This window comes from Nasonia vitripennis (genome assembly GCF_009193385.2).
Source record: "Nasonia vitripennis strain AsymCx chromosome 1 unlocalized genomic scaffold, Nvit_psr_1.1 chr1_random0009, whole genome shotgun sequence".
Lineage (NCBI taxonomy): Eukaryota > Metazoa > Arthropoda > Insecta > Hymenoptera > Pteromalidae > Nasonia > Nasonia vitripennis.
In genome coordinates this window covers 1,827,679-1,855,076 of record NW_022279596.1, presented here as the reverse complement: position 1 = coordinate 1,855,076, position 27,398 = coordinate 1,827,679, and the positions used below count along the sequence as shown (strand labels likewise).

The following is a 27,398-nucleotide window of genomic DNA, read 5'->3' as shown; positions in this document are numbered from 1 at the left end:
ATGATTATACAACAATTTAATTATCTCTTATTACTGTGCCCCTGCAAAAACAATTTGCATACAATCTGACATTAAATTTTCTATAAAGAGTTTGATCTGTAACATGTCAAATTTTACATTCACGAATAAAATTATTAATCTTATTTCATGTAGAATTTATTACGTAAAGTTATACAGTTATATTGATTTATGTCAAATTTTACATGTAACAATTTAAAATCATTAAATATAATTTAATGTAAAATTATAGACGTTAATATTTTGTATAAATAAGGGCTTATTTAAATAATGAAAATAAATCATGACTAATTTGATTTTACATGATAATATATGAAGTTGATTATAAACTGTGACATTGCATTTTATCGCATAGAAAATTTTGTGTGTCCAAGTTTCGGTCAAAATTTTCATTTCATTTTATCTCACTGTTTTTGCAATATGTCCGTATGGATGTAAATGTTTGTGTGTTCGTTCGTATCTCAGCTTCTACTCAGTACATTTTAATCCACCAAGCCTTATTCTTTTTGTTTTTGATGAAAAAAACCGCTGCCATTTCGTTGGCACATAGCTTCCTTCAACTAAATTTATAAATATAATAAATTAATATATCTATATATCTGCCTGCTTATGTATGAGGCGGTTTTTGATACATAATTTAATATTCAAGTTTTGGATGGTTTATTGTCAAACAGTTTGCAGACCCCTCGGTTTCTTATTATGAAATACGAACACTGTCGTTAATTATTTTTCACACAAATTCACGCAAGTTCGTAACCAACGTAACCATCAAAACAACAGGCTATTCATTAGATAGGTCGCTCACGCAATTTTCGAGAAAACGATTTTTACATTTTAGCTCTTTAGTTGAAAACCGCTCGACAAAATCGTTTAAAATTTCAGCAGAAAATATCTTCTTTATGGTGAATCACCAAATTAAATTTTGAAGCATTTGACTACATTGTTTTGAAGATATAAAAAATCAAAAAAATTTTCAAAAAAAAATTGGAACCTTGATATCTTACGAACCATAGGGGTTTGAAAGCTGTGCAATATACTTAGCCAAAACACATAAAATATCTACTTTTTCCCAAAATCTCAAGTGCAATAAGGCCTTTATGCGTCTGTAATCAAGGCACAAGGAAAACTCATTTTTTTTCAGTTTTCCATTTATTACGATTTATTTTTATTACAATTCAGAATCCAAAATTACATATGCATGTCGAATTTTATTTGATAATGACGGAGTAGTTCCAGAAATATTACGGTATATATATACACACGCATCTATACGGACATTTTCTAAAAACACTTGATTTAAATTTCTAACACACCAAAAAGTATTTTCTAGAAGTTTTGACAAAACTCAAAATTTTACTATTAAAAAGCTACCTCCAGGAGGAAGCATAAAAAAATGAAAAACAATCTGTTTTTCATAAAGTGCAATTTTTTTTAAACTGTTATAGACCAAAAACTAAATGTTTACAGCCACCGATGCATTCAACACGTATTCTGCTTAGCAGACGCCTCGTTCGCGCCGAAAGTGAAAACACACCTCTTGGTGCGTGCTCAGTTGCTCTGATATGCCTTGCAACGAAGTTTTGCAACGTCTGCGGAGGCGGCGGTATTCGCGCGGAGTCGGGAATAGATCGACTGACAGATCGTGAAATGATACAAAAGACGTAAATCAAAAGTCTACATAAATAAAATATGCGAGTCGCTATAAAGCTGCGACTCACCGTGACGATGAAACCCATAGGGCCGTATTCTCTAACTGTGTTAACTGTGTAGTACTCGACACAAGCAACACACCAAAACAGTTCTCACATTTTTTTCGTTTTCAAATCGCGGTTTGACCCCTACCAATAGGTGTCGGACCATGTAAATAGCCTCAAAACAATTGCCAAATCTAAAAACATCGCTATTCTAGCCATTTTTTATAACGCTGGAAAGTCGATGACCGTGATCAGGAAGTGTTCACGACCAGGAGCTTCTTGCGGTAATAGTGACTAGAGCCAAGGAGTCAGATGCAGAACACTATGTACACACACTCTTGCACGGGTTGCTTCCTTGGCACAGCAACTTGTACGTAGTATACTTTCGCCGAATTCGCAATGTACTCAGTAGAGCAGCCGAAGAGTATCTAACGAGCGCATGATTGCGGGATGTGCTCTCTCTCTCTCTCTCTCTCTCTCTCTCTCTCTCTCTCTCTCTCTCTCTCTCTTTCAGGAAAAGTACCAATCTCAGGTTGCGTAAACATCTCGTACAAGCACTCCTATTTCCAATCATCGACTACTGCTCATTGGTATACTGTGACCTGACCCAAGAACTTGACACAAAACTCCAGAGACTCGTAAACACGGGAATTCGATACATCTATGGTGTAAGGAGGGACGAGCACATCACCCCCTACAGGCGTGAACTGCAATGGCTTACAACTGTCGGACGTAGAAAGTTCTTTGCAGCCTGTTTTCTACGAAAACTGTTTAACACAGCTGTGCCTTCCTACATCTTGGCCTTTTTTGACTTTCACGTCGCGCACAGGCCTGTGAGGGGGGAGGTGACGCCTCTGGACATCCCGACTTTCAAGACGGAGACGCTGAAAGGTTCATTCCATATAAGCGCCCCATACCTCTGGAACTCGCTACCATCACGCCTTCGCAACACTACATCCATGTCACACTTCAAACAATTAGCTAAAGAATATTTTTATGCACTAGAAAACTTATAATCATCTCACAAACACTTCACTCCTCCACTCTATATATATCGTTTCACATTCACTCTATATATATATATATATATATATATATATATATATATATATATATATATATATATATATATATATATATATATATATATATATATATCATCTCTCACACACACACACACAAATTATAACTGGTTTTACTTTATACTGGTATTTTTGAATTGTACAACACAAAGTACAGAAATAAAACTTATTTGTATGATTGGTGCTTGACTTTAAACTCACGTGGAAAGAGCACGTTACACAAGTGTGTAAGCGTGCTCACTCGCTAATGTACAGGCTCTACTTTTTCAGAAAGAGTACCAATCTCAGGTTGCGCAAGCATCTTGTGCAAGCACTCCTATTTCCGATCATCGACTACTGTTCTCTTGTATACTGTGACCTGACACAGGAACTCGACTTAAAACTAAAGAGGGTCGTGAACACAGGAATTCGGTACATCTATGGTGTAAGGAGAGATGAGCGTATCCCCCCATAAAGGCGGGAGCTGCAGTAGCTAACCACTGCCGGACGCAGGAAGTACTTCACAGCTTGTTTCTTACATAAAATGTTTAACTCGGTCGTACCATCATACGTACTGGCCTTTATTGACTTCCGCGTCACACTCCGACCTGTGAGGGGCGAGGTGACACCTCTGGAAATTCCTGCTTTCGCGACGGAGACGCTGAGGAACTCGTTCCATATCAGCGCTTCATACCTATGGAATAACATGCCATCACACATCAGAAACACTTCATCTACCGTCACTTTCAAAAAACTTGCTAAGGATCACTTTTTTCAACTCGAAACCACATAACTCGTACACTGTCCACGCACACACACACACACACACACACACCTACTTTTTCGCTCATTCCACTTTCACTATCGCCTCACTCTCTCACTACACATACTTTAAACATGCCTCAATCTATTATCTATTGTTTTTTTTCTTTTTTCACTTGTAACACTGTAAACTTATAATCGTACAATATAATGTACGCAAAATAAAACTAATCTAATCGAATCTAATCTACTCTCTCTCTCTCTCTCTCTCTCTCTCTCTCTCTCTCTCTCTCTCTCTCTCTCTCTCTCTATTGGTGAAATTAGCCTAAGCGCGCTTGAGCCGTACACGTGTTTTCGTACGCACAATTATCTAGTGTTTCCTCGCGGGGCAGCGTCACTCATACCGCTAAGAATTAGCCACGGTGCTCAACCCGTTACAACATTTTTGAAAGAAAAATCATTATCAATGATTCTTTCTTTTATTATACACCATAAATTGTAATTTTTTAAAACTGTTATAACCCGAAAACTAATGTTAAACGGCGTCAATGTGATCTGGTCCAAAAAATCAAAAATTAATAAAGTCATTTTTTTTTATGGGACGCAATAACTGGATTATAAGATCAATAATTGAGATCAAATTTTGGATTAAGTTATCATTATATTTTTATACATGTTATGTTTCAATCAACACAACTTTATAAATTAATGTACTACCATTATTTAGAAAGTGAAGCATAGAAAGAGACTTATAAATGATTACGTATACTTAATTGATTAATAGTATATTTATCAATCAAACGAATCAGCAGTGATTTTTATTTTTGGATTTACGAACGAGTGTATGAAGGATTTGTAGATAACCCGAGAATCGCGCTATATAACATAATTTCATTATGCAATTTTTTAAAGAAACCTTTAAATAAAAAAACAGGTTCTGTACCGTCCTAGTGTTAAGTTTAATTAATCATTCTACCGAAAGAAAATGTCAATCGGACTATTTGCTTGTTTTCAAGCTCTCGAATTACGAAGAAAGTTTAAAGGATTTGTATGTAAACCGATAATCGCAAAATAATATTATTTTATTTTAAAACTTTTGAAATAAACCTTCGGATGAAATACCGGCTTCGTACTTAGCTACCTAGTGTTCAGTTTTATATCGGATCATTTTACTAAAAAATAATGTAAATCAGTCTTATATATATATTTTTTTTTTTTTTTGCTTAGCCGCGGGAGTGTGAAATGTACTAGTTTTCACCCCAGGAGTACGAAATGTTACTAGTCTGCGACGTAAAAAAGCGTAATGTACTAGTCTTCGACGCAAGAAATGCAAAAGTACTTGTCTTCGATGTAAGAAATTCTAGTGTACTAGACTTAGTTAGGAGTGACGTAAAGGCAACGCAAGTTCTTGTAGATCGCGTATTCTTAGTAAAAGCCCATAATAGTTTTGCAAAAATAGTAATCCAGCAACACAGGGTGCGATTTAAGGTTACTTATGGAAAGACCCATATGAACATGCGCCCCCGATAAAAATAATGTATTAAAATCGATTAAATATAAATCTACTTTAATCGTTTTGAATTCAATCAATAGACCCACAAGAATTCGTCGATTAAACTGAAATCAATTTAAATCGTTTTCAAGCGCAATCCATTTTAATCTATAAAATGAGTTTAATATTACATTATCATACTAGTGGCATAAGTCGTACTTTACGGCATGGCCTGTATAAGAGCCCGAGCGTAGCTAGTACTAGCGAGACTATTTAACGCCGTGCCATGAAGATCGACTTATGACGCGTGTATCGTACGATATTTTATAGCACTACTTAGCGATATGCACGGTGCAATAAAGGACTACTTATGCCAGGCAGTGCTATAAAATTTAATATATTTCTATCGGCTTTCATCTGAATATTGTTACAATGCAGTATAATTGTAATTTTATCAATGAAGTAACACGCACACGCAAGATTGAAAACCTTATTTTCATGAATTAATTAAAAGAGAAAAAAATTGAGCCTATGTATATTAAAATTCATTTATACCACTGCGTGACATAAATCTGCATTTATGTCACGCCCATCCGCGGCATAAGTAGTCCTTTATTGGACCGCGTATATCGCCCTCTCGCTACACTCAGGCGCGTATACACGTCTTACCGTAAAGTACGACTTATGCCACAAATATCGCAATGTACTATTTGTGACGAGATTAGCTCGTCTTCACTGTGCACAGAATCCTCGCCTCGCTCTCGTTACTGGAGTCGCCCCAATGGCAGTAATTGCTAATATTTTGGGTGATTGTAGTAGTAACGAGAGGAGAGAGGAGTCGTGGCCAGCAGCTTCATCGCACGTCAGTCACTGGAGCAGACGACGCAATCGCACACTCGGCTGACCAGTGCGGCAACTCCCGGATCCGAGCAGCGCTGCTTTGACTCCCGCCAACGGAAGCAAGCGCGCCGAGACCACGAGGCAGCAGCGCTGGAGAGTCGGCAGTGCGGAGAGGGGGAAACCGCACGGCCAGCAGCACGACGAGTCAGCAGCTGCGCGCGCGCGCCGAGTGTATAGCTTTACGTATGCCGAGGCCCGACTGCTTTGGAGTGGAGGGAGAAGACCCGATTGGCAACCGGTGGAGGCGCGTCTGCTAACATCTGAGATAAATGTGTAGAGGGCATAAGCCCAGTTCATACTGGCGCCGTTGTACGCGGCTCAGAGCCAGAAATATGGTGAAAACAAGGGCGTGAGAGAGTGAGAGAATGAGTCGCGGTTCGAATCGCGCGCGTATTGACTTCTGTATCGACGCCTGTTTAGTCGCCTGCGTGCGAGAAATATCGATTATCAACAGGCTCGATGAGGTCCTCGTGGCGCAGAGACCCGCGACGCGGCATTGTAGTTCCGGACGGCAACGAGCACGAAACCTGGAGTAGATCCCCCCGGTTTTGATTAACTGCACGAGAGAGTTCTTCGCGAGTTCGCTTTTCTTAGAGTATGAGACATCATCAGGAGGAGAGGAAGTAACAGTTGTGGTGCGGAAATCGGTAGCCAGGTTAGTAAGACTCATGGTGCCGAGAACTCGTAGTGAAGCTAGTGGCCGCCGGGAACGAGCATTCATTGATGCCACGTGGCGCGAGAGAATTTCGAAGTACGCGGCGCGACGAAAATTGTGTGAGTGAGAGTGAGTTCGATAGTCGGAATTAACGCATTCTATTAGAAGTTGAGTTGTGTAATTTGTGGTCAGAAAAAGAGTAAATAAAAATTCTTTCTTACTTTAGTACTTAAATATCGAGCAAAGTGTTGTTTAGTCCCTAATCACCCGCTATTTCGCATAGTCGTAAGATCGAGAGTATCACCCGAAATACTTTGTGTTCGTCATCGGAACCTCCTCGCGAGGGAAAGAGTTTCACAGCCGCGGTAGAAGACGAGAGTATTGTGTTGCGGGCAGAGTGTAGTTCGGCCTGGCGACCTTTTATTAATAAATTCGGCCGGATTATTCTTTAATTGTCAACGTTGGTGTTCGGAAGTTGTTCGCTGGGCCCTCCATCCCAGTGAGCATCCACCACGTTACATATTATACAAGTTGAGATAGAAATGATACAGTTTTCAGTAAAACAGAGTATACAGGGTGAACAAAAAAATTTTTAACCTTGATATCTTCGAAACTAACTGGTTTTATACAAACAGCCCGAAGCAAGATATCATGGTACTGTACAATGCTAACTAAATCCAAAATTTGAACTTTATTTTTGCCTTTTTACTCCAGTTATCGCGTTTCATTAAAAAAACTATTTTTTTCAATTTTTTTTCGAACATGTTTTTATAAAACCTTTAAAAATCACTATTACAAAGCTTCCTAGGAAGGAAGCAAAACTGATTTTTCAGCCAAAAGTTCCATAGTCTGTCCAAAAATAAAAAAACACGGAGCGCGCTGTATATATCAGTTTTCATTTTCTTCTCCCAATAAAATAACGTCATCTACGTGAACATCTTCGTGCAGAACTTATGGTTATAAAATATGATTTCAATTAACTTTTGTTAAACAAATGTCTGATATAATTAATAAGGACGATTTGAATTATCACGCAGAAGTAGTTAAAATAATGTAGTCAGTAACGTGTCGGAATTGAAGCATTGAATCAATTCTGACCCTATATCTTAATTCCTTTTTAAATATTTTAAATCAATTCAATTTATAAAATTATGTTACACTTATCTAATTAAATTGATTTTAATCGATATATTTTTAATCTATTTCAATTAACTTTTAGATTATACATTATTTACGCTTGAATCGATTTCAAAAACTTCAATTTATTTTAATTGAAATATTGAGATTAAGATATAGTATCAGAATCGACCCATTTTTTATCCATCGATTTTAATTCAGGACTTTTGGTACATATGCTTTGTAAGAGTATTTATTAAAGGAACATATTGTATAATGATTTACATGTGAAAAATCGTTTCCCAAAAAGTGCGCCTAGCTGGAAACTCGCACTTACGTCTTTCAGGAGGCAAAATTCATGTGGCGACGTGACTTAGCCATACGAGTTTTACGGACGTTATTTTACAATGTACAATATCATTTGCGTTATATGCTGAAATTAATAGTATTCTTTACCGTACTTATATCTCATTTAAATAGGTAGTATTGACAATTTTTAAGCATAGAAAATGTGAACAGTGCTATACATTTTAACTATCTACTTGTTCCTCAGTTAATCGGCGTATTTCTGCCAGGGTAAATACCGCATGTTTGAATACTCATTGATAATAAATATTTTCATACTGAATCAGCATTGCAAAAAATCATTACCTTTTGTTAAAATACTTTGGTTATAAGCTAACAAACAATTTTAAGGCGTAAATATAAAATGCTAATAGAAAACATTAAAATTACTAAAACACGTAATCTACACTATATTAAAATTTTATATTCAGTCAATTTTGTAAAAACCCTCCAAAACTCGTAAAAGAAAAAAATCAAATCTATTTTACGGTAGAAATGTTCTTCGAACTTAAATCATTTAAGTAACTGAAATAAAATATTATATGTATCAAATTTTAAATAGTTTTGATTTTTTTTTTTTACGTGGCATTTGGAACTCGAAAGTTCATCGCCTCATCTACGCAAGCCTTCCATGCTGCCCTATTTTGTGTCAACCCCACCCAAGATGCACCTCTCCGATCGACACCCACCCGTCCTATTTGTACTAGATCCGCTTTTACTATGTCCTCCCATCTACGTCTAGGTCTACCTAGAGGTCGCGTTACCATCGGCCTGCCCTTCATGACACGCGCTGCCGTACGGTCGTCTCCCATTCTCGCTACGTGCCCTGCCCATCCCAATCTGCGCGATTTTATTATTCTGTTAATATTTAGTGACGCGTACAGATTGTGTAACTCATCATTGTGTAGTCTCCTCCATTCCCCGGTTTCCTCATCTTTCTTCGGCCCGTATATTTTTCGCAAGACTTTATTTTCAAATACCCTAAAACGGTTGTCCGCCTGCTTAGTGAGAGCCCACGTTTCGCACCCGTACAGAACCACCGGCAGTATTATTGTCCTGTATATTCTTATTTTAACGTTTTTAGACAACAGCCTCGACTTAAGTAAATTACTCACGGCGTAGAAGCAAGCATTACCCGAATGGAGTCTCTTATTTATTTCGACATTAATCTCGATTCTATCATTTATGGTCGTACCCAGATACCTGAATTCGCTAACCTTTTCAAAAGTAAAATTCCCAACTCTGAGATCTTCCTCCCCTCTGCAGATGCCTAGCTTATCCACAATCATGTACTTTGTTTCTGATTCACTCACTTCTAACCCTGTATACTCCACCGCTTTTATGAGGATTTCCGCGTTTCTTGCTACCGTTTCCCTACAATCCCCCAGTATATCCAAATCATCTGCGTAGCCTAGTATCTGCGTTGTTCCATTAAGCGTTGCGCCCAGCTGGCTAACCTGCATTTTTCTAACGGCATACTCTAACGTTAAGTTGAACAGCACCGTAGAGAGCCCATCCCCTTGTTTTAAACCATCGCGTATCATGAAGGGTTCTGATACATTACCGCCTACTCGGACCTTTCCCGTGCTTCCGTTCAGACATATTTGAATTAATCTCACGAGTTTTTTCGGTACACCGAGAAGTACTAGAATTTGATACATTTTGCTTCGCTTAATAGAGTCGTACGCTTTTTTAAAATCTATAAAGAGTTGGTGTATGGTTTCGAAAAATTCCCATTTTTTCTCTAACAACTGTCTTATGGTAAACATTTGATCGCTCGTCGATCTGTTGCACCGAAATCCGCACTGATAATCTCCTACTATATCTTCCGCGAATGGAGTGAGTCTAGCTTGTATTACATTTGACAGAACTTTGTAGCACGTTGCTAAAAGTGAGATACCCCTATAGTTATTGCAGTCTGTCTTATCCCCCTATTTAAAAATCTGTATAATGATAGATTCCTTCCAATTTTCGGGTATTGTTTCATTTTTCCAGATGGCACATACTAGTTTATAGATTTTGAAAGTGAGCTCGACGCCCCCATATTTGAGTAACTCAGCTGGTATAGTCATTTCCCGCGGCTTTGTTGTTTTTTAGTTTTTTAATCGCGGACTCTACTTCATGGTAGCTCAGTTCCTCCACGTGGGGTTCAGCAGTGTGAATTTCGTCCCCTAATTCTTCGCTATTTTCGTGCACGTTTAATAATTTATCGAAATAATTTATCCACAGCGACAGTAATTCGTTGTCATTTGTTACGAGGTCCCCGTTTTCGTCCTTCATCAATTGCGCTCTACTCCTAAAACCCTTTCTGATGGCGTTAATCCCTCTGTACATTTCGCGGGGGTTATTTTCCTTACTGTTAGTTTCTATTCTCCTAATAAGATTCTTTTGATACTCCCGCTTCTTATTTCTGTAGATCACGCTCGTCTATTTCCTTACGTTAGAATACTCTTCTACGGTCCTATCGCTTCTATTTTGTAATCTATCTAATTTAGCCTTTTTGCGCCTTTCAAACCAGAGTTCGCACTCTTCGTCAAACCATGGTTTGCTCTTTGGCTTTTTCTTTTTACCCAGTACTTTGTTCGCGGCCTCTTTTACCGTTTTTTCGATGTCCCCCCATAAGCTATTCGGTTCGTCATTCCCCTCCGGCGATGTGTTTGCTTCTTCAAGTGCCTGAAACCTGTTATTAATTTCTATCTGGTACCTAATTCGCTTTGTTCTATCTCGTAGTTTCTCAATATCGAAGCTTTCTACCTTGTTTGCTCGCTTACTATTTTGATTCGCTACTAGTCTAGCTCTTAATTTGGCTACTACTAGGAAGTGGTCCGAGTCGCTATCTGCCCCTCTGTAAGCCCTTACGTCAAGAACATTAGTATGACGTCTTTTTTCAATGAGGAAATGATCAATTTGGTTCTGTGTGGCCCCGTCCGGTGATATCCACGTTGCCTTGTGTATGTTCTTGTGCTTAAAGCACGTAGTTTTGATTATAAGATCTTTTGCCGCCGCGAAATTTATGACCCTAATACCGTTATCATTGCTGGCTTCGTGCAGGCTTTCCTTCCCTATAGTAGGCCTAAACATTTCCTCCCTACCTATTTTAGCATTGAAATCGCCTAATACTATTCTTGTGCCGTAAGACGCGAACTGGTCGATTACCTGCTCTAAAGTTTCGTAATAGAGATTCTTAGCTTCTTCTTCTTTGTCCTCCGTAGGACAGTGTACATTAATAAATATATATCTATACCATTCAGCTTCAATAATGATGTACGAGAGCCTATCATTGACGGATTTGAAACTTTTAACCGAATGTATGATGCTTTTGCTTACGAGAAATCCGGTGCCTAGAGATCCCCCACTCCCGGCCCCATACAGGTACGTGAAGTTACCCGATGCTAGTACTCCGCCATCTGGCCACTGCGATTCCTGTATTGCTAGCAAATCTAGATTGTACCTATCAGCTTCCTTTACGAGTTCTTTAAACGCACCTGCTCTGTATAGACTGCGAACATTCCAAGTTCCGAGCCTTAAGTCCCTTTTGGTTCGGATTTGATTTTTTTGAGCCATGATGTTATGTTAAACCCGCGCGCTTCGGATCCTGTTCCGATCGCAGGTGAGTCCACCGTTCTAGAGGTGATAACCCCCATACCTCTCTAGAACTAAGTATGAGAGCTTTCCGACTTTGACGAGGACAGTGTCAACTCGTCGTCAGACACACTACGGTTTCATTCTCGCATCCTAACGCCCCCCCTGCAAGGCAGCGCGCCTTCGCTGGCATCGTTACCGCGTAAGACCAGGTGACGAATCATTCTACACATCCCCTTTCGGGGCAGTTGTCATCGCTCCCGCATCCTCCTCGGCAGCAGGATTATTGCCCATTTTTGTAATGTGTGATGAAAGAGATAGATTAAGAGATAAGAGATAATGTGAAGTGTTTTTGTTGTTGTGGTGCTTGTGTAGTGTTTCTAGATGTATGCATTCGACAGTGTGGGCTCATCACACCCACGCCTGTTCCTATCGGCTGTCCGCGGCTGCTTATTCAATTTATTCGCAGCTAACCTCTTTCTCAGGGGCTGTTCCTCTATCCGCAACCTAAGGACGCGCTGTGTAGTGGTGATAGGTACCCACCCGTCCGAAATAGTTTTTATTAGTGAAAGTTATTATTAGTTAGTAAATAGTTTTTATTAGTGAAAGAAAATGTCCGTCCGTCCGTCCATTCGTATGTCTGGATTTTCTTTAAATAAAGAGCACTTACATGAGTTTATCAATAGATAAAGATAAATTAATATTAAACAATATAAATTCTTTTAAATAAACCGTAACTTATAATCGAATAGATGTTTTAAACAAACATTGCCATCAATTATATACTTTCATATGTTCGTTTCATTTTGTTTATTGTTGAACAACTAAAATGTTCCTTTTATGTATTAGAACGTCATAAAAACACCATAAGTACAATGAAACGGTCATGGCAAGTTACGTAGTAAGTACCTTGAGAGTTGTTCCTAATTGATCAGTATATAATTTAACTTTAAGTTAAGTAAGACCTTTATTGACCAAAAAAAAATGTTGTTGCTTCATTATGATTAAATATAATAAACTTGACTTTGGTTGATTGATCTCAGTTCTTTTTTATCTGTTATTTCGTTGCGGAACATATCAAACTCGCCTAACTTTTTACTTTTTTAAAAGTTTTTTTTTATGTAATTTAAGGCGTGTTTTTAAAAAAGTTAAGAAAAATGTGTAGAAATCCGAAAATAGCTGTTTTAATTGGGATCAAACTAGTGAACGTAGAAGACAGCAATTATAAAATGAAGAAAACTGTTTTGAACTATGAAAAAACTATTGTCTTCACTTATTAATAGTTATTGTCTGTTGTATTCATTTTATTATTTATTTTCTAAATTGTAAAATTTTACATCTGAAAAAAAATCCAACCGATGAATCTAGCAAACTGAATAAAACTGAAGGCAACAAAAGATTACTGTTATCTGTGTCCAAATTCCGACATTTTCTGCTATTATCTGTAGTTCATAACGTTTTTTTTAAGTTGTTTTCATTGTTCTTCTTCGTTAGGGATTTAAAATATCGTTATCATTTAATATAAAAGTAAATATGGAATTATGTATTACATTTTATTACAGAATATCAATGTTATGATTGTTATAATCTCACAATTTATATTATATTATAAATGTAAATAAAAAAAATGTTCAATTAATTTTATTTTATTGTTAGATTTTGTTAATATAATTAATATTGTCATCAAATAATTACAAAGAGTTTAAAAACATTTTTTAAGATTCAAAATTTATTTCTATTTTATTCTAGAATTTTAAAGCCGGTCCTGTGTACTAGTAGCTATAACTACTTTTATAGAATGTTGGCTGTTTTGAATATATTCATTTATACTCGACGATAATTAATTCTTATGAAACGTTTATGAAGTCGTACTTTTGATTGGTTAGAGTTTATCGATTTAGCAATCTAATTGAAGCATTTAAAAAATGTTCTACAAGAATTAATGACCATCGAGTGTACATTTAATATTTAACAGTATATTTAATCAATTAATTTCTAAATCGCGAGCAAAGCGAGCGTTTTTTGCTAATTTATTATTAAAAGTAATTGTGAAGTAAATTTTTTTTTAATTTTTGGCCATAAATTACTGTACGCTTTACCATTCCCCTCAAAATAAATAACAATATGCGGTAATCACTTACCGACAAACTGAGCAAGCTCCAAAAATTCCTTATATCGACTCGTGTCTTCACTGAATATTTCAATTATAATTTCAAATAAAACATATACGTTTAATAAATTATAATTAAAATTTTGCTTAAAATACATTTACTATATACATATACTTAGAAACGGTCAGCTATACTACACTTAACTGCTGCTGAACTAAAACTGGCTCAATCTGACTCGATCTTCTCTCTTCTAAAGCACATGTCCTTTGCTTCCTTTTCTTTTTTAGTGTCCTAGATCCAGCAGAGGAATATGGTGGGTAGAATGTTGGATGGTTTATCGTAATGTACCTAAAATAAGCTGTAGCTGTGCGTTTTGATCTGAGCTGTGCCGTGCCGATGGCCGGCGTTCGGGTTACCCCAGACCCTCATTTTCGTTTTCTAACTTCTTTTGTGCATCGATCGTCGATTGTTCTGGATATTGACTTTTAAGAGGATGTCTACTTGTCGTATATCTGAGTTTTAATGAATTTCTTTCCCACGCACAGGCCAGAAAAGATAAAACAAGTACTGGAGTGAGTTGGCTATATCTGCGCAGTCTGGTACAAATGTACAATGTAGCCTGCGTCGATGTTTAATTCGTTTATTACACTTCACCTATTATTTTCTCTCTACTTGTTGGTAACTCTTTCCCCAATGATAATGTAACCAAGCAAAAAACTTTAGTCGATTTTTTGTTCAACCGAGTACGTGCCAAGTACTCGATATTTTCGGCGCAAGTAGCTAATGAAGATTTTAAAAATAAAAATCGCACATATATGTGCACATATACGTAACATGTTATTTTCACGTTGAAAAAAGATATTCAGCCTAAGTAAATAGATAATAAATGCAAGTGGCAAAAGTGTAAAGATTAAAGATTATAACTGTTAATAACCAAAATACGAAGTCTATCATAAAACGTTAGTGTATGAAGAAAAAATTCCATTGAGACAAGACAAAAGAAAATGTCTAAAGATGAGATTATAACATTTTCATAAATTTTATAAACTAGTGCTTAAGTGCGTAAAGTTTTATCAGCCGAAAAGATGAAAGTTGTTGTTAAATATAGAACAGGCACTATGAAAAGCTTGCGTGCATCGTTTTTTCATTTATCTTAGTCCTCTTTTTTTAGACTTTTTTGATAGTAAAGGGTGACTTTGTTTCTGTAACTTTTGTGCCAGCTTTTTCTGTCGGTAGTTGACTTTGTAAAGGTAATTAGAAGATCCCCAGCGAGTTTCGTTCGCAAATTATAATTTTAAAAAAAGTTTTATGGGCCAGCGCGCGGGGCATGATACGTCGATAATGAAACTTTTTAATCAACGTACGTTTTTAATGTACTGCACTTGAAAAGCTTCAAAGATGTGGAGGATCAGGCTGAATATATTCAAAAGAAACTTCCACAACTTTCTCACCAAATGAAATGAAAACGTCATGTTTGTGTATTATTTGTATTTGGGTACATCGACAACACGATAGGTAAACATGTGAAACTCGCTGCTCTCATAATTCGTAATAGGAACTGGCAGAATATGTTATAACGCGTTCGTGGGAAAAATAAAGTTATCGTATTAAGTGAATAAGATTGTAATCTAAAAAAACTTACGTATAATTTTACTATAAAAAAACAAATATATATTGTGCCGTATAATTCTACTCTCAAAACATGTTGCATAGAGACAATTCATAGGGTGGGACTTTAACGACGTGCAACGATACCCCTATAAGAGGTAGAAAAAGTTTTGAGAAAAATAAGTTTTTACATTTTAGCTCTTTACTTGAGAACCACTCGACGAAATCGTTTAAAATTTTAGCAGCAAATAGCTTTTTTTATGGTGAATCAGCAAATAAAATTATGAAGCATTTGACTGCATTGTTTTAGAGATATAAGGAATCAAAAAATTTTCAAAAAAAAATTGAAACCTTGATATCTTAAGAACCATAGGGGTTTGTAAGCTGCGCAATGAACTTAGCCAAGACACATAAAATATCTACTTTTTCCCAAAATCTCAAGTGCAATAAAGCCTTTTTACTTCCGTAATGGAGGCACAAAAAAACTTATTTTTTCCAGTTTTCGATTTTTTACTGAAAAAATAAGTAGTCAAATCACTTGAAATTTTAATGGGATATAGTTTGACACGTGACCCATCGACATGACTTTTTTGTGAGGTTATGATGTTTAGTTTCAGAGATATGAATATAAAAATAATCCCCTTTTTCATTTTATCTGCCGAACAAATCGGTCGATCCCGAGGCCCAAACGGAGAAAAGTAGGTAATTTTATTCTCTTTCAAATGCATATTAGCTAAATTGTTTCTAACGATGGGATGATTGAAAAAAACGCAAAATAGTGTTTTTCAAAAATCAAAAATTGGCCATAAAAAAATTAATGTTTTTCCCGAATTCAGAATCCAATAATATACATGCATGTCAAATTTTATTGATATTGACCGAGTAGTTCCAGAAATAGTACGGTATACATATACACATACACATACACACACACATCCATACGGACATTTTCTAAAAACACGTGATTTGAACTTCTAACACACCAAAGTATTTTCTAGAAGTTTTGACGAAACTCAAAATTTTACTATTACAAAGCTTCCTCTAGGAGAAAGCAAAAGAAGTCGACAATTTCGTAGTGAGTGCAGTGACTGCTTAATTAAAAGAAGAAGAACTAACTTTGAAAATTGAAAATCTCTCTACGCTCGGGCGCTGACTGCAGGGTGCAAAAATGGACTGTTTAGGCCACGGATAAGCATGACAGTGGATTTATGCTAGTCAGTGCTATAAAATAGCGTACGATACTTGTGGTATAAACAGTCCGATACGGCACGGCATTTAGCTCCCTCGCTACGCTCGGGTGCTAATACACGCCGTGCCGTAATCGAATATTTATGCCACTTGTATCAAAATATACTATTATCTACATCGTTGAATATTAATATTTTATAGGTAACAAGTCATACGGACAAAGCAGTACATGACGGGATGTCTCCGGCTAAAGCTGAGCAGAGCTCAGAAAAAAGTATTTACTGTTCTCGGGATCAATACGGTAAGTCATCAGACGTTCATTATTTGCAAAGTAATTGTAACGTCCACGATGAACCCGAGACATTAAATTCTTTTAATAGCCCCGCCAAGGAGATTGTCATCGATACTACGGTAATTGTTAACATCTTTTTTTTACAATATTTTATTGCAATAACATTAATTTCTACGAATTAATCGTACTCGTGCAGACGTCATCATACGAGCGACATGACGACATCGCTCCAGCTGCAGCTGAGTTGAGCTCAAAAAAACGATGTGCATTGCCTAGGCAACTGACGTGTGCCGAAACGTCAGGCGACACTGAACCACCCGGATACTTACCTAATAAAAAAGAGACAGTAAGTACATTCAAATGTTGTAGTGGAATCTACATGTTTGTAATAAAACAAAATTTTTCTAATAATTTTTCTGATTATAGATGATAACTGTTACCGACGTAGGTTAGTAGTCCAGTAAAATTAGCTGTGAAATCGCCCTGCGGTAGAAGTGGCTGCATTTTGGATATTTGGTAAATCGGGGTCGAAAAAGCCGATTCTGAAATTTGCAGCTTCCTAGAATGAGGGGTTCTATGCGAAAACAGCATGCAAAAGTTATTTTTGCTCATATCTCGAGATCGGCTTGACCTATGAGAAAATGGCTGGTATCAATGGAAAGAGCGTTAAATTTTGCATTGAAAACGATTTTTTAATCGAATCCGATGAGCGCAAAGTTCCGAGATAATTAATGAAAAAGAAATTTGCTTGGTGTAGAGGCAGGGGAGGGGAGTGAGCAGACGACATGGCCGCCGCCGCTCTCTCCGCGCGCAGCGGTGGGACGGCGGGAACCGAGCCGCGTTTGAATGCGTCATGCGAAAATATGATTTTTGATTTCGCGGCGACACCCGGAAAACTTATTGTATGAACTTTTTATTAATATTATCGAAATTAGCTATATAATTATCAAGTATGTATAGTTAATTATGAATTAAATAAGTAATAAATGTTCTCAACAATATAGCTATCCAATGAGCGGAAAAATGACATTACCTTGCATCCCAAATTTGATTTAATCGTTGCACCAATGACGCTGAAAAAATGAAATAGTCATATTTCATATAACTTTTGTATGCGCGGCAGCGATTTCTTTAGTTTGAGTTACCCATAGTACATTACGATACAAGGCGATGAGGCACATTCTGGCACGGCGGGGTTAAGCGCCCGAGCGTAGCGAGGATGCTTACGCCGTGCTGGAAAGTGAACATATGACACGAGTATCTAACAAATTATTATTTGAATTTGTGTTTTTTTTACCTGTAAGTAAATTATTGTTGAAAAATTTACGATAGCATTTTTTAATGTTATTATGAAGCAACATCAATAATACAAGGATAAAACGGTCAAAATATAAATAAATATGATTATTGTAAAAATTTAATATATAATAAAATGGTTATATTATTCTAGTAAATAGAATTGACAGAATTTTTCAGCAAAATTTTTTAATTTTCAGTTTGTGATTCATCAACATCTTCTTCTTGTAAATCATTTATTTCATCATTCCACATATTTTCATTATCTTCTATATCATCTATATCATCTTGTCGCTCTTCTGTATCACTCTCAAGTATGACCTTATGCGAATTTGAAGCATTTTCACAGCTTTGGCCATTGCATTTTTTACAACTGTAACTACATTTTATGCCAGCCTTTTTGCACGAACATCGGGATGTGTTACAATTTGTTTTACATCCACAAAATATCTGAAAATTAAGTTAATTATTTTTTCTTATCACAGTAAATATTACAATAGAAAATATCGAATAGTTCACTAAAGTAAATATTAAATACGTCATTTGGAAATTATTTTCAAAGAAAAATTAGACAATTTCATATAATATATTTTAGGATAACATATAATAACTCACCATCTCCAGTAATTCGACTGGTGCAACTGGTTTAGGATTCATAATAGGTAGTAGCATATTACTCGTTCTCTTCCATCCCCATAATACTGGATCTAAATCGAATCCAAGCCAAATCTGCATTTGGTAATATACTCTTTTAGCATGCTCTCTTAATACCGAATCGGTAGGCGGTAAAGACGATAAAGATAATTCTTTTTTTGCAATTGCTGTAGATGTGCAAAATATTTTATATCTTAATTCATGTAGAGTCAGTTTTTGGTCATCTGCACCATACATTATTATCATAAGTTTTTCAGCAACTCTATATATATCGTCGACATTTTGGAATGGCTTATAAAATATGAATATTAATTGTTGCAAGTCTTCATTTTTTTCTAATAATGTTATAATACTTTTTTTACCTTTATTATATATAGCACTTGTTGAATCACATCCAGCAAACGCATGAGCAAATAAAATGTATTTTTCTAAATGTTTATGATCTCTGCTTGAATATAATTCATTTTTCTTGTTCGGTGACATTTTATAAAAATATATTTTATTTCCACCGATGCAGTGTGTAATTAGTAAAATTAACAAATCTATATCATTGCCGACCACTGAAACGAAACTTTCATTACTATCTTTTAATTCTATGGCCGTACGAATAATTACAGTGTCTGCATCTTCTTCTGAAATTTTTGTATGAATGTTATTTTCCTCTAAATATTTTGATAGTAAATCCACAAAATTTAGTTTATTACTAATGTTTGAAAGAAATTTTGTCTGATTCATTGTTACCATTTTATCTTCAGAGATATCGATATCGGCTCCGACGTTTTTCTCTCTCCGACAATATCTTTCATATGATTTTACTCCGATATATTCGTTGTTATATCCATCAAAAACAACAGTAACACGTCTACCAAAATGTTTAATGATATATGATAAATATAATTTAAAAACTTCTTTGAATTTCTGGCTGTGGGGCCAAACTACAGCATGCAATAACCAGCCTCCGTCTATGACATATATATCTGATGTTTGCAGCGCTAGCAACCTATTCGAAGTTTTAAATAACGGATAAAGTTTTGATTTCTGCGTTTTTCTCATTTGTCCCTTTTCGTTGAATAAGCTTAGCGGATATGGCGTAAGCTCATAATAAAAAGCTTCGCGTGTTTTTTCAGCGTCTCCATTGAAAATTACACAAATTCTTTGAAATAATAAGTAAATATCAATAGTAGATACTTCATGGTTGTAATCCAGATGTATTCCAGTTGCGGCACTTGCTAAATTGTTAACTTTATATATTTTTGACATTGAAATATTGTCAGCATTTTTCCCAACCATATCTTCCATTCCTTGCAGTCCTTTTTCAATAGCCTTATGACAATCTATATTTGGTCCACCAATTATTCCTGTAGAAAGCGATACCAAAACATGTAGATGATTGAAAGGATTATGATTTTGCAGCCAGGTTACAAATTCGTATATGTCATTGTTATCTCTCTTCATTCGACTCTTAGAAAGATCAACATGCTGTTCACTATTATTCGATTTCATTGCACAGTAATTTTCCAAACACTCCATTACATTAAACGCTGACGGCATGGCAAATAAATAACGCGCAACAACGCTAGGAGTGACACCTCGACCATGCTTTAAATCTGTACCGAAAAACCTATTTAATGTCTGCTCAATTATCATGTCACTCCATACACCAGACCACGCTTTATCTGATCTACGTATAGTGAAATAGCCATCTTTCGTATAACGTTCAAATTCTAAAGGATCCATTATTACATCCAAATTTGCCATATCTTGAAGATAAATTTGAGCACTTTTTGCATAAGCAAAATGACCACTTGAGTAAAATAATGGTAACATATCTTTAATGCTTTGTAAATGTAGATTCCAATCGCCTAAGCGTTCTGCTTCTATAAACTGTAAGGCTATGGTGACACATTTGAAATATTGTATCCACAATTTTGGCGTTGGACCCTTGCTTTCAATGTTATTTAATTTTTGTATGAATTCTTCTGATAAGTGTTTCATAAAATTATTACTTTTACAGTCTTTTATCAAAGGAGGGTTTTTCATCCAATTACTAAAAAATTCATTAATAAATTCTTCTACTCCAGCTACGTTACTCATTGATTTGCAGATAATGATAGCTATAGCCGTGAAGCTTAAAATGTGAGCTCGTACTGCTCTTGAGAATGCATGACCCGCAAGCATTTTTTTAACGGATTCTGTAATTCCGATAAAAAGAATTGAAACTTTCCACTTTCTTCGATGTAATTGTATATATTTTCAATTAAATCATCCGTTTCATCATTAAAATTACATGGTTCATTGTCCATGTTATATGGTTCAGTTTCTTCTTCTGATGGCATTAAAGATTTATGTAAAAAGGATTTATAGCAATAATAATGGTACCTAGGTTTTGTTTCTTCAAGTGATATATCCCCCAATCGATTCAGTACCGACATACCGAGATCGTCATTTCTTTCAGAAGCAACATTCAAAAGATTCTGATAGGTATACGGGCGTTTTAAGTAGCTAACTTTTTTATGAGAAGGATCTAATACTTCATTGCAAATAAAGCAATATTGGTCAAACTTATAGTCATCTGAAACACTTGCTGTTGACGATGACGGCAATGAAAATGAGAAATTTTGTGCTGGCGGAGATGGTAATGAGGAATCCCTTTTTCTTTTACTTGTCTTCTGCGGTATTGCCGAATAGCGCTTTCTACAAATTTCATGAAAGCTTACACTCTGTTTTCCTATCCATTGTTTGAACTTTTCATCCTCTCTGCTTTTACTTTTATTTATAAAAGTTTCTAGACCTTTACTACGAACTTGAACGATATCATCTGTATCATTTTGTAGTAGTTTGTCGCAAAGAGTGCATATAGTTTCTTCACACATATATTCCATTTTTCAAACAAACTAAAAATTAGAATTTTTAAAATTACAAATTGAAAAAAAATTGAATGTCAACCATATTAATTTCTTGACAATTTTCAATTTTCATGTTAAACATTTATAGCAAAGAAACAAAATAATAAATTCATTAATAAATCGCACCTAATTCTCTGGCACGAATTTTCTTGCAACATTAACAAAACGAAAAAACACACTATTTTCTAATTATGTTGTAGTAAGAACAACAAGAATGAAATTTTATATACAGAACTATACGAACAAAAACTTTTTCAATTAATTTTTATTTTAAATTTATTGATAATATTGATATTATATAAGGTATCATAAGTTGATATTACATAAGGTCATCATAATTATTACAAAATACTTTTTAAACTCTTATATAATTGTTATATTGCATGCTTGTACAAGATGCGTACAATTGTTAATATAAATAATATGGTAGTACAGAATAATGCAGTATAAACTTCATATAGTTGTATGAAATATACTATAAATCTAAAATATAGCTTCAAATATATCTAAAATATTCAAATAGGATCATCACTGAAATTATACATAAACTTTTTATGATATTGGAGCACGTGCATCATATCGAACAATAGATCGATCATCTGCAGACGTTGATGGTTGAGCAGCAATATTTTCTTCGCGTATTTGGACATTCGTAGTTTGAAATGGTATAGCAGCTTCATTACGTTCATCATTATTATTTTTGCATTTCATACATATTGGACACAGTCGAAATAGACAAAATTTAAAAGCAATTGAAATGCAATTGAGTATTCCAGTTTTATAAAGGATATAAAATACTGAAATAGTGGCAATAGTATACATAGTATAATGAAAGATACTATAACCCGTAAGCAGCCGTGAATGGTAGTTATGATTAGATGTAATAATTTCTAAATCTTTCATGATATCTTCAATATTTTTTGCTGAATTTAAAATTTCAGAAGTGTCAACATTAGATGAAGTAAATACAGGTAGTTTTAAAGCTGATGTATTTAGAGCTATCTGCTCAACTGGTAGAAATTGAATGTTAATTTTATATTCTGAAATTTTTGTTTCATTGCCGTGACTTCTTGGTAAATACTTATGGTTCTTAGAGTATCCTTTACAATTTGAATTGAGTCGTAATATATGAGGCTTCGTAATAGTCACATATAAATCTGATTTAGAATCGCCGCAAGTTATGAATATATTTTCTTTATTGGTTGGTAAAATATACCAACTAAAACCATTACTCAGAGCCAAAACAAAATCAGCTTGCAAATCAAAATATTTTCTAGAACAGCCATTATCATCTTTGTATTTTATCAAATGTGCATAACAACTTTCTTCCTCGTTAAATGTATGAACGGCAGATGTTATCTCGCAAATTTTAAAATCATTTATAGATGTACAAACATTTAAATCAATTACGCTATACTCTGTAAAATTTGAATCGACAGCAACAGGTTGATTTTTAATACTGTCGAATATATAGTAACGTTTCCATCCTGACATGGGTATTGGTGTGAATTTGTACACAGTATAATCATAGCCAGTTGGTATTGGCGTATGAAATACATAAATAAGTTTACCAGCGGACAAAATAATGTTAATCTTACTAATTTTCATGTACATTACATAATAATTTTTATTTAAAGGAAATAGTAAGTCTTGGTGAAACCATTTTGAATGTATTGTGCGTAAAGCGTCCATAAATTTTGTGGGTGATATTAATCTAGGCGACACAACTCCAAGTTTTCCATCAACAATCGAGTCATAGATTAGATTGACATTACCTAATAAATTATCTATATGAATATTTAAATTTAAAATGCATTTTAGCATATTATCATTAAAAGAATGTTCATTCAGGACTGTAATGATTCCATCCTTGATAATTTTCATATTTTGTTTATAATTTTCAGTTATATTTATAAATTTGCGCAGAGTACTCTTGATAATGGCTGTTTGGTCATTTAAAAGTGTCGCTATGTGGCCCGTATGATTATATACGTCATCTATTTGTTTATCAATTCTTTCGGCATCGTCGGCTGACATAGTGCCAAATAAAAAATGTTGTATTGTTCCGACTATATTAAATAACCCTCTTTTTTCACTTTTCTTATCGCTTAAGGAGACTAAAAAATCAATTTTTTGTTGAATTGAATAAAGACTTTTATACATATGATCTAACTCTATTCCATAAATGCACGGTTTAAATGTAGAACATTGATTTCGAAGATCTTGTAATGTTGTATTCACCTCATTTGCATGGCTTTCTAACTCAAGTATGTCACCAAAATGGATCGTCGTCCAAATCTCATGGTAAAGTTTGGCTTGAAACAGCTCTTCTCGTAATATTGGTGTCGTTATAGGTATTAATTCATAGGGTGAATTTTCATCTCCACGTATATGTAATAGAAAAGCTAGTGCAAATATCAAGCAAAACATCTGAAACAATGAAATTTTAAGTTTTTTACAGATTTTTATTCGTCGCAAATTTTTTACTTGTTTTGCAATTATAAAATTTTTAACATATCCTACATTAAAAACATTTGAGAATGTTCTACGGTTTTTTACACATTTGAATTCAAATTTTTATACGAATTTTCTTTTACACATAAGCTTTTTTATTGAACATAAATAGATAATTAGTACTGAACATTTAATACAATAATATTGTACACAATGTTATTGTGTAGAAAATGTAATATTAATCATTTCTTTGTGTTCAATGTTTTTGATTATGGAAGCAGGTACGGAATGTTTTAAATAAAAGAAAAGAACATATATTCGCTTTTATGTGCTCTCTTCTTGACTGATCTAACTGGACTAACTATCGAAACCCATTCTTTGTACTTCGGAGGTCTCAGTCTCCAAACTACTTATCTTTGTTTACGAATACGCGTGAGAGAAAGAAAAGATTCGGTTTCGATGACGTACTATTGAAATGAATGTTATATATAACTTGATCATTGTTATGTATATATGATATGAGTAAACTAATTCCTGTTAAGCTTGATAAATAATGAATTGATATTGAAATTTTTGCATATATTTCAACAAATGTAAAAACATACGTGTAAAAAGAATTCATATAAAAATTCGTGTTAAATTTTTGTGTATAAAACGAACCCTACCAACGAATGTTAAGAGTATGCAATGTGAAACTTTGAAGATATATTCGTCTAATGTATACAAAATTCTTGTTTTTCCCAATATTGGTTACCGAACATATTTGCGTAATTTTCGATTTCAAAGTTGGCAGGTTAATATGAAGCGAGGTAAAATTGTCGATGAACATGTAAGACTGCCATGTTTTTAAAGTTTAGAGAATAAAATAAAAAACTACAATATACTCGTAATAATATTAAGAAGACCTATGCAAAATTTCAGCTTTCACGTAAAAATTTCTAAGAAAACAAGAGTAATATAAATATAATCCGAATCTCGTAGGCTGCTATAAATAAAAGTATTACAAATTAAAATAAAAAGAATCAAGTACTTGTACGTGGTACAATTGAACTCGCTAACCATGCATTAATATAAAGTATAAAATATACTACATTTTGCCGCCGGGAGTGCGAAATGTATGTACACTCGACACGTAAAATATCTGATTCGAGCTATTTAAATTGAACATCGTGTAATATGGACATTTTTAAAAATGAGCTTGATTTTACCTCTTAACACTCTATCTCGACTTTGATTTCGGCAAATCCCATATTACACGATGCAAAATTCAAATAGTTCGAATCAGATATCTTGCTTGTCAAGTGTACTAGCTTTCGACGCAAAAGTGCGAAATGTGCCAGTCTTCGACGCAAAAGTTTAAAATATACTAGTTTTCGACGTAGAAGTGCGAAATGCACTAGTCTTCGACGCAAAAGAGCGTAATAATGTACTAGTCTTCATTGCAAAAATGCAAATAATATTTTCATATCTAACACATACACTAACTTAACTTTTACTTGTACTATTTAAAATGAAAAAGTATTTGATATAAATCTACTGCAGTGCATTATTTGAATAATGTCATTATGTAGTGCGGACACTATTTTATTGCATTACAAACCTAGCATGTTTTTTCAATAAATATTTATTTTCTTTGCTATAAAGTTTTTAAATGTCAATCGTATTCAAATATTTAATCTAAATTTCTAGCATTTATATGAATAAATAAAATATGTAGACATACCGTAATTCTGAATAAATTCTTCGAAAATAATAAAATATTCTTCTAGGATTCAGAAACCAATCAATAAGCTGGTATCACAAATTAAAAAACTGTGAAGGCACACACTCAAAAAACAATAATTTTTTGATTTCTAATAGATTTTTAGTTAAAAATGACTCTGGAATACACTCTTTAGAGCACGATGTTACTTCGATGAGATACCAAAGTGTTCTGACCTATGATTAACCAGCTCGAGTAATGAACTGAGAAAGTGGCGTTGACATTCATAATTTATAAACATTTAGTATGCGGTGACAGGATGTTTGGATGAGTTCGGTTATATGATACGTCGCGAATGATTTTTTCCAGAGTGCATTTGAGACACTGGTATTTATATCGCACTAAATAATCTGAATTAAAATTTTTTTTTCGAAATTCTATTTCGAGATTACCAAAAATTTAGTAGTATATAAATTACGTTTCATATGTTTCATGCTTTCGTAAAATAAAGAACATCAAATAGTATAGTATAGCTATGATTTTGAAAATACTAATACTTTTTATTATATAGAAAAATCAAGAACCATAAAAGGAGTTATAAAAATAATTATATTTCAAAACGGAGTTGTTAATAAACACAGAGTTAAAAATAAATAAGTTGTGATGGTCAGGATCATTTATAACTTTGTATAAAAACTTTGTATAACTTTAAATTAACATTTTTATCTTTCTATTAAAAAATAGGTCTAACAAAAAAATTTTATTCAAGTAATTTACAAAGTTTTCTGAGTGTCGCCGCGAAATCAAAAATATTTTCGCATGACGCATTCAAACGCGTCTCGGTTCCCGCCGTCCCGCCGCTGCGCGCGGAGAGAGCGGCGGCGGCCATGTCGTCTGCGCACTCCCCTCCCCTGCCTCTACACCAAGCAAATTTCTTTTTCATTAATTATTTCGGAACTTTGCGCTCATCGGAATCGATTAAAAAATCGTTTCCAATGCAAAATTTAACGCTCTTTCTATTGATGCCAGCCATTTTCTCATAGGTCAAGCCGATCTCGAGATATGAGCAAAAATAACTTTCGCACGCTGTTTTCGCATAGAACCCCTCATTCTAGGAAGCTGCAAATTTCAGAATCGGCTTTTCCGACCCCGATTTACCAAATATCCAAAATGCAGCCACTTCTACCGCAGGGCGATTTCACAGCTAATTTTACTGGACTATAGCTGAAATACAAACTTCTAAAGGCGAGCATACTCAGCGCTACGGTTTTGGAAACCGGCAGCGTAGGCTGCGTGCACGACGATTAAATGGGATCGATCGGGGCCGCTTTCCTCACCCCCAGCCGGTTACGGCTGATTAATTGGTGATGCCCGGAACAGACGAAAACTTGGGAGCGTTTCTCTGTGGCCAGTTTGCCCTAAGGAGATGCGTCGTCTGGAAGGGTAGCCTGCTTCGAGAAGTGACTCGCTTGTCTTTCGGGGACAGCTAATGTACGAAGGAAGCATTTTAGATTTCGTGGGGTTATATTTGGTTGACAGTGTTCGCGGATAATAGTAATATA

The 27,398-nt window shown here is 34.9% G+C and overlaps 3 protein-coding genes across 20 annotated transcripts in view; 1 reads left to right on the top strand and 2 right to left on the bottom strand.

Annotated features, from left to right (window-relative positions):
• LOC100116395 (high affinity cGMP-specific 3',5'-cyclic phosphodiesterase 9A) overlaps nt 1-27,398 on the top strand; it is an 815,596-nt gene that overhangs the window by 553,515 nt on the left and 234,683 nt on the right. The window lies entirely within an intron of this gene.
• LOC107982128 (probable serine/threonine-protein kinase tsuA) overlaps nt 1-27,398 on the bottom strand; it is a 183,762-nt gene that overhangs the window by 122,500 nt on the left and 33,864 nt on the right. The window lies entirely within an intron of this gene.
• On the bottom strand, nt 18,216-27,077 carry LOC116417917. Of its 2 annotated transcripts, XM_031933097.2 has the most exons (3): nt 25,858-27,077; nt 18,736-18,849; nt 18,216-18,570 (listed from the first exon to the last, which is right to left on the bottom strand). In XM_031933097.2, exons 2-3 carry the CDS (start codon nt 18,790-18,792, stop codon nt 18,310-18,312), a joined length of 318 nt encoding a protein of 105 aa, XP_031788957.1. In that variant the 5' UTR covers nt 18,793-18,849; nt 25,858-27,077; the 3' UTR covers nt 18,216-18,309. The 2 variants fall into 2 exon arrangements, with proteins under 2 accessions (XP_031788957.1, XP_031788953.1); XM_031933093.2 differs by lacking the exon at nt 25,858-27,077 and having other exon boundaries at nt 18,736-21,788.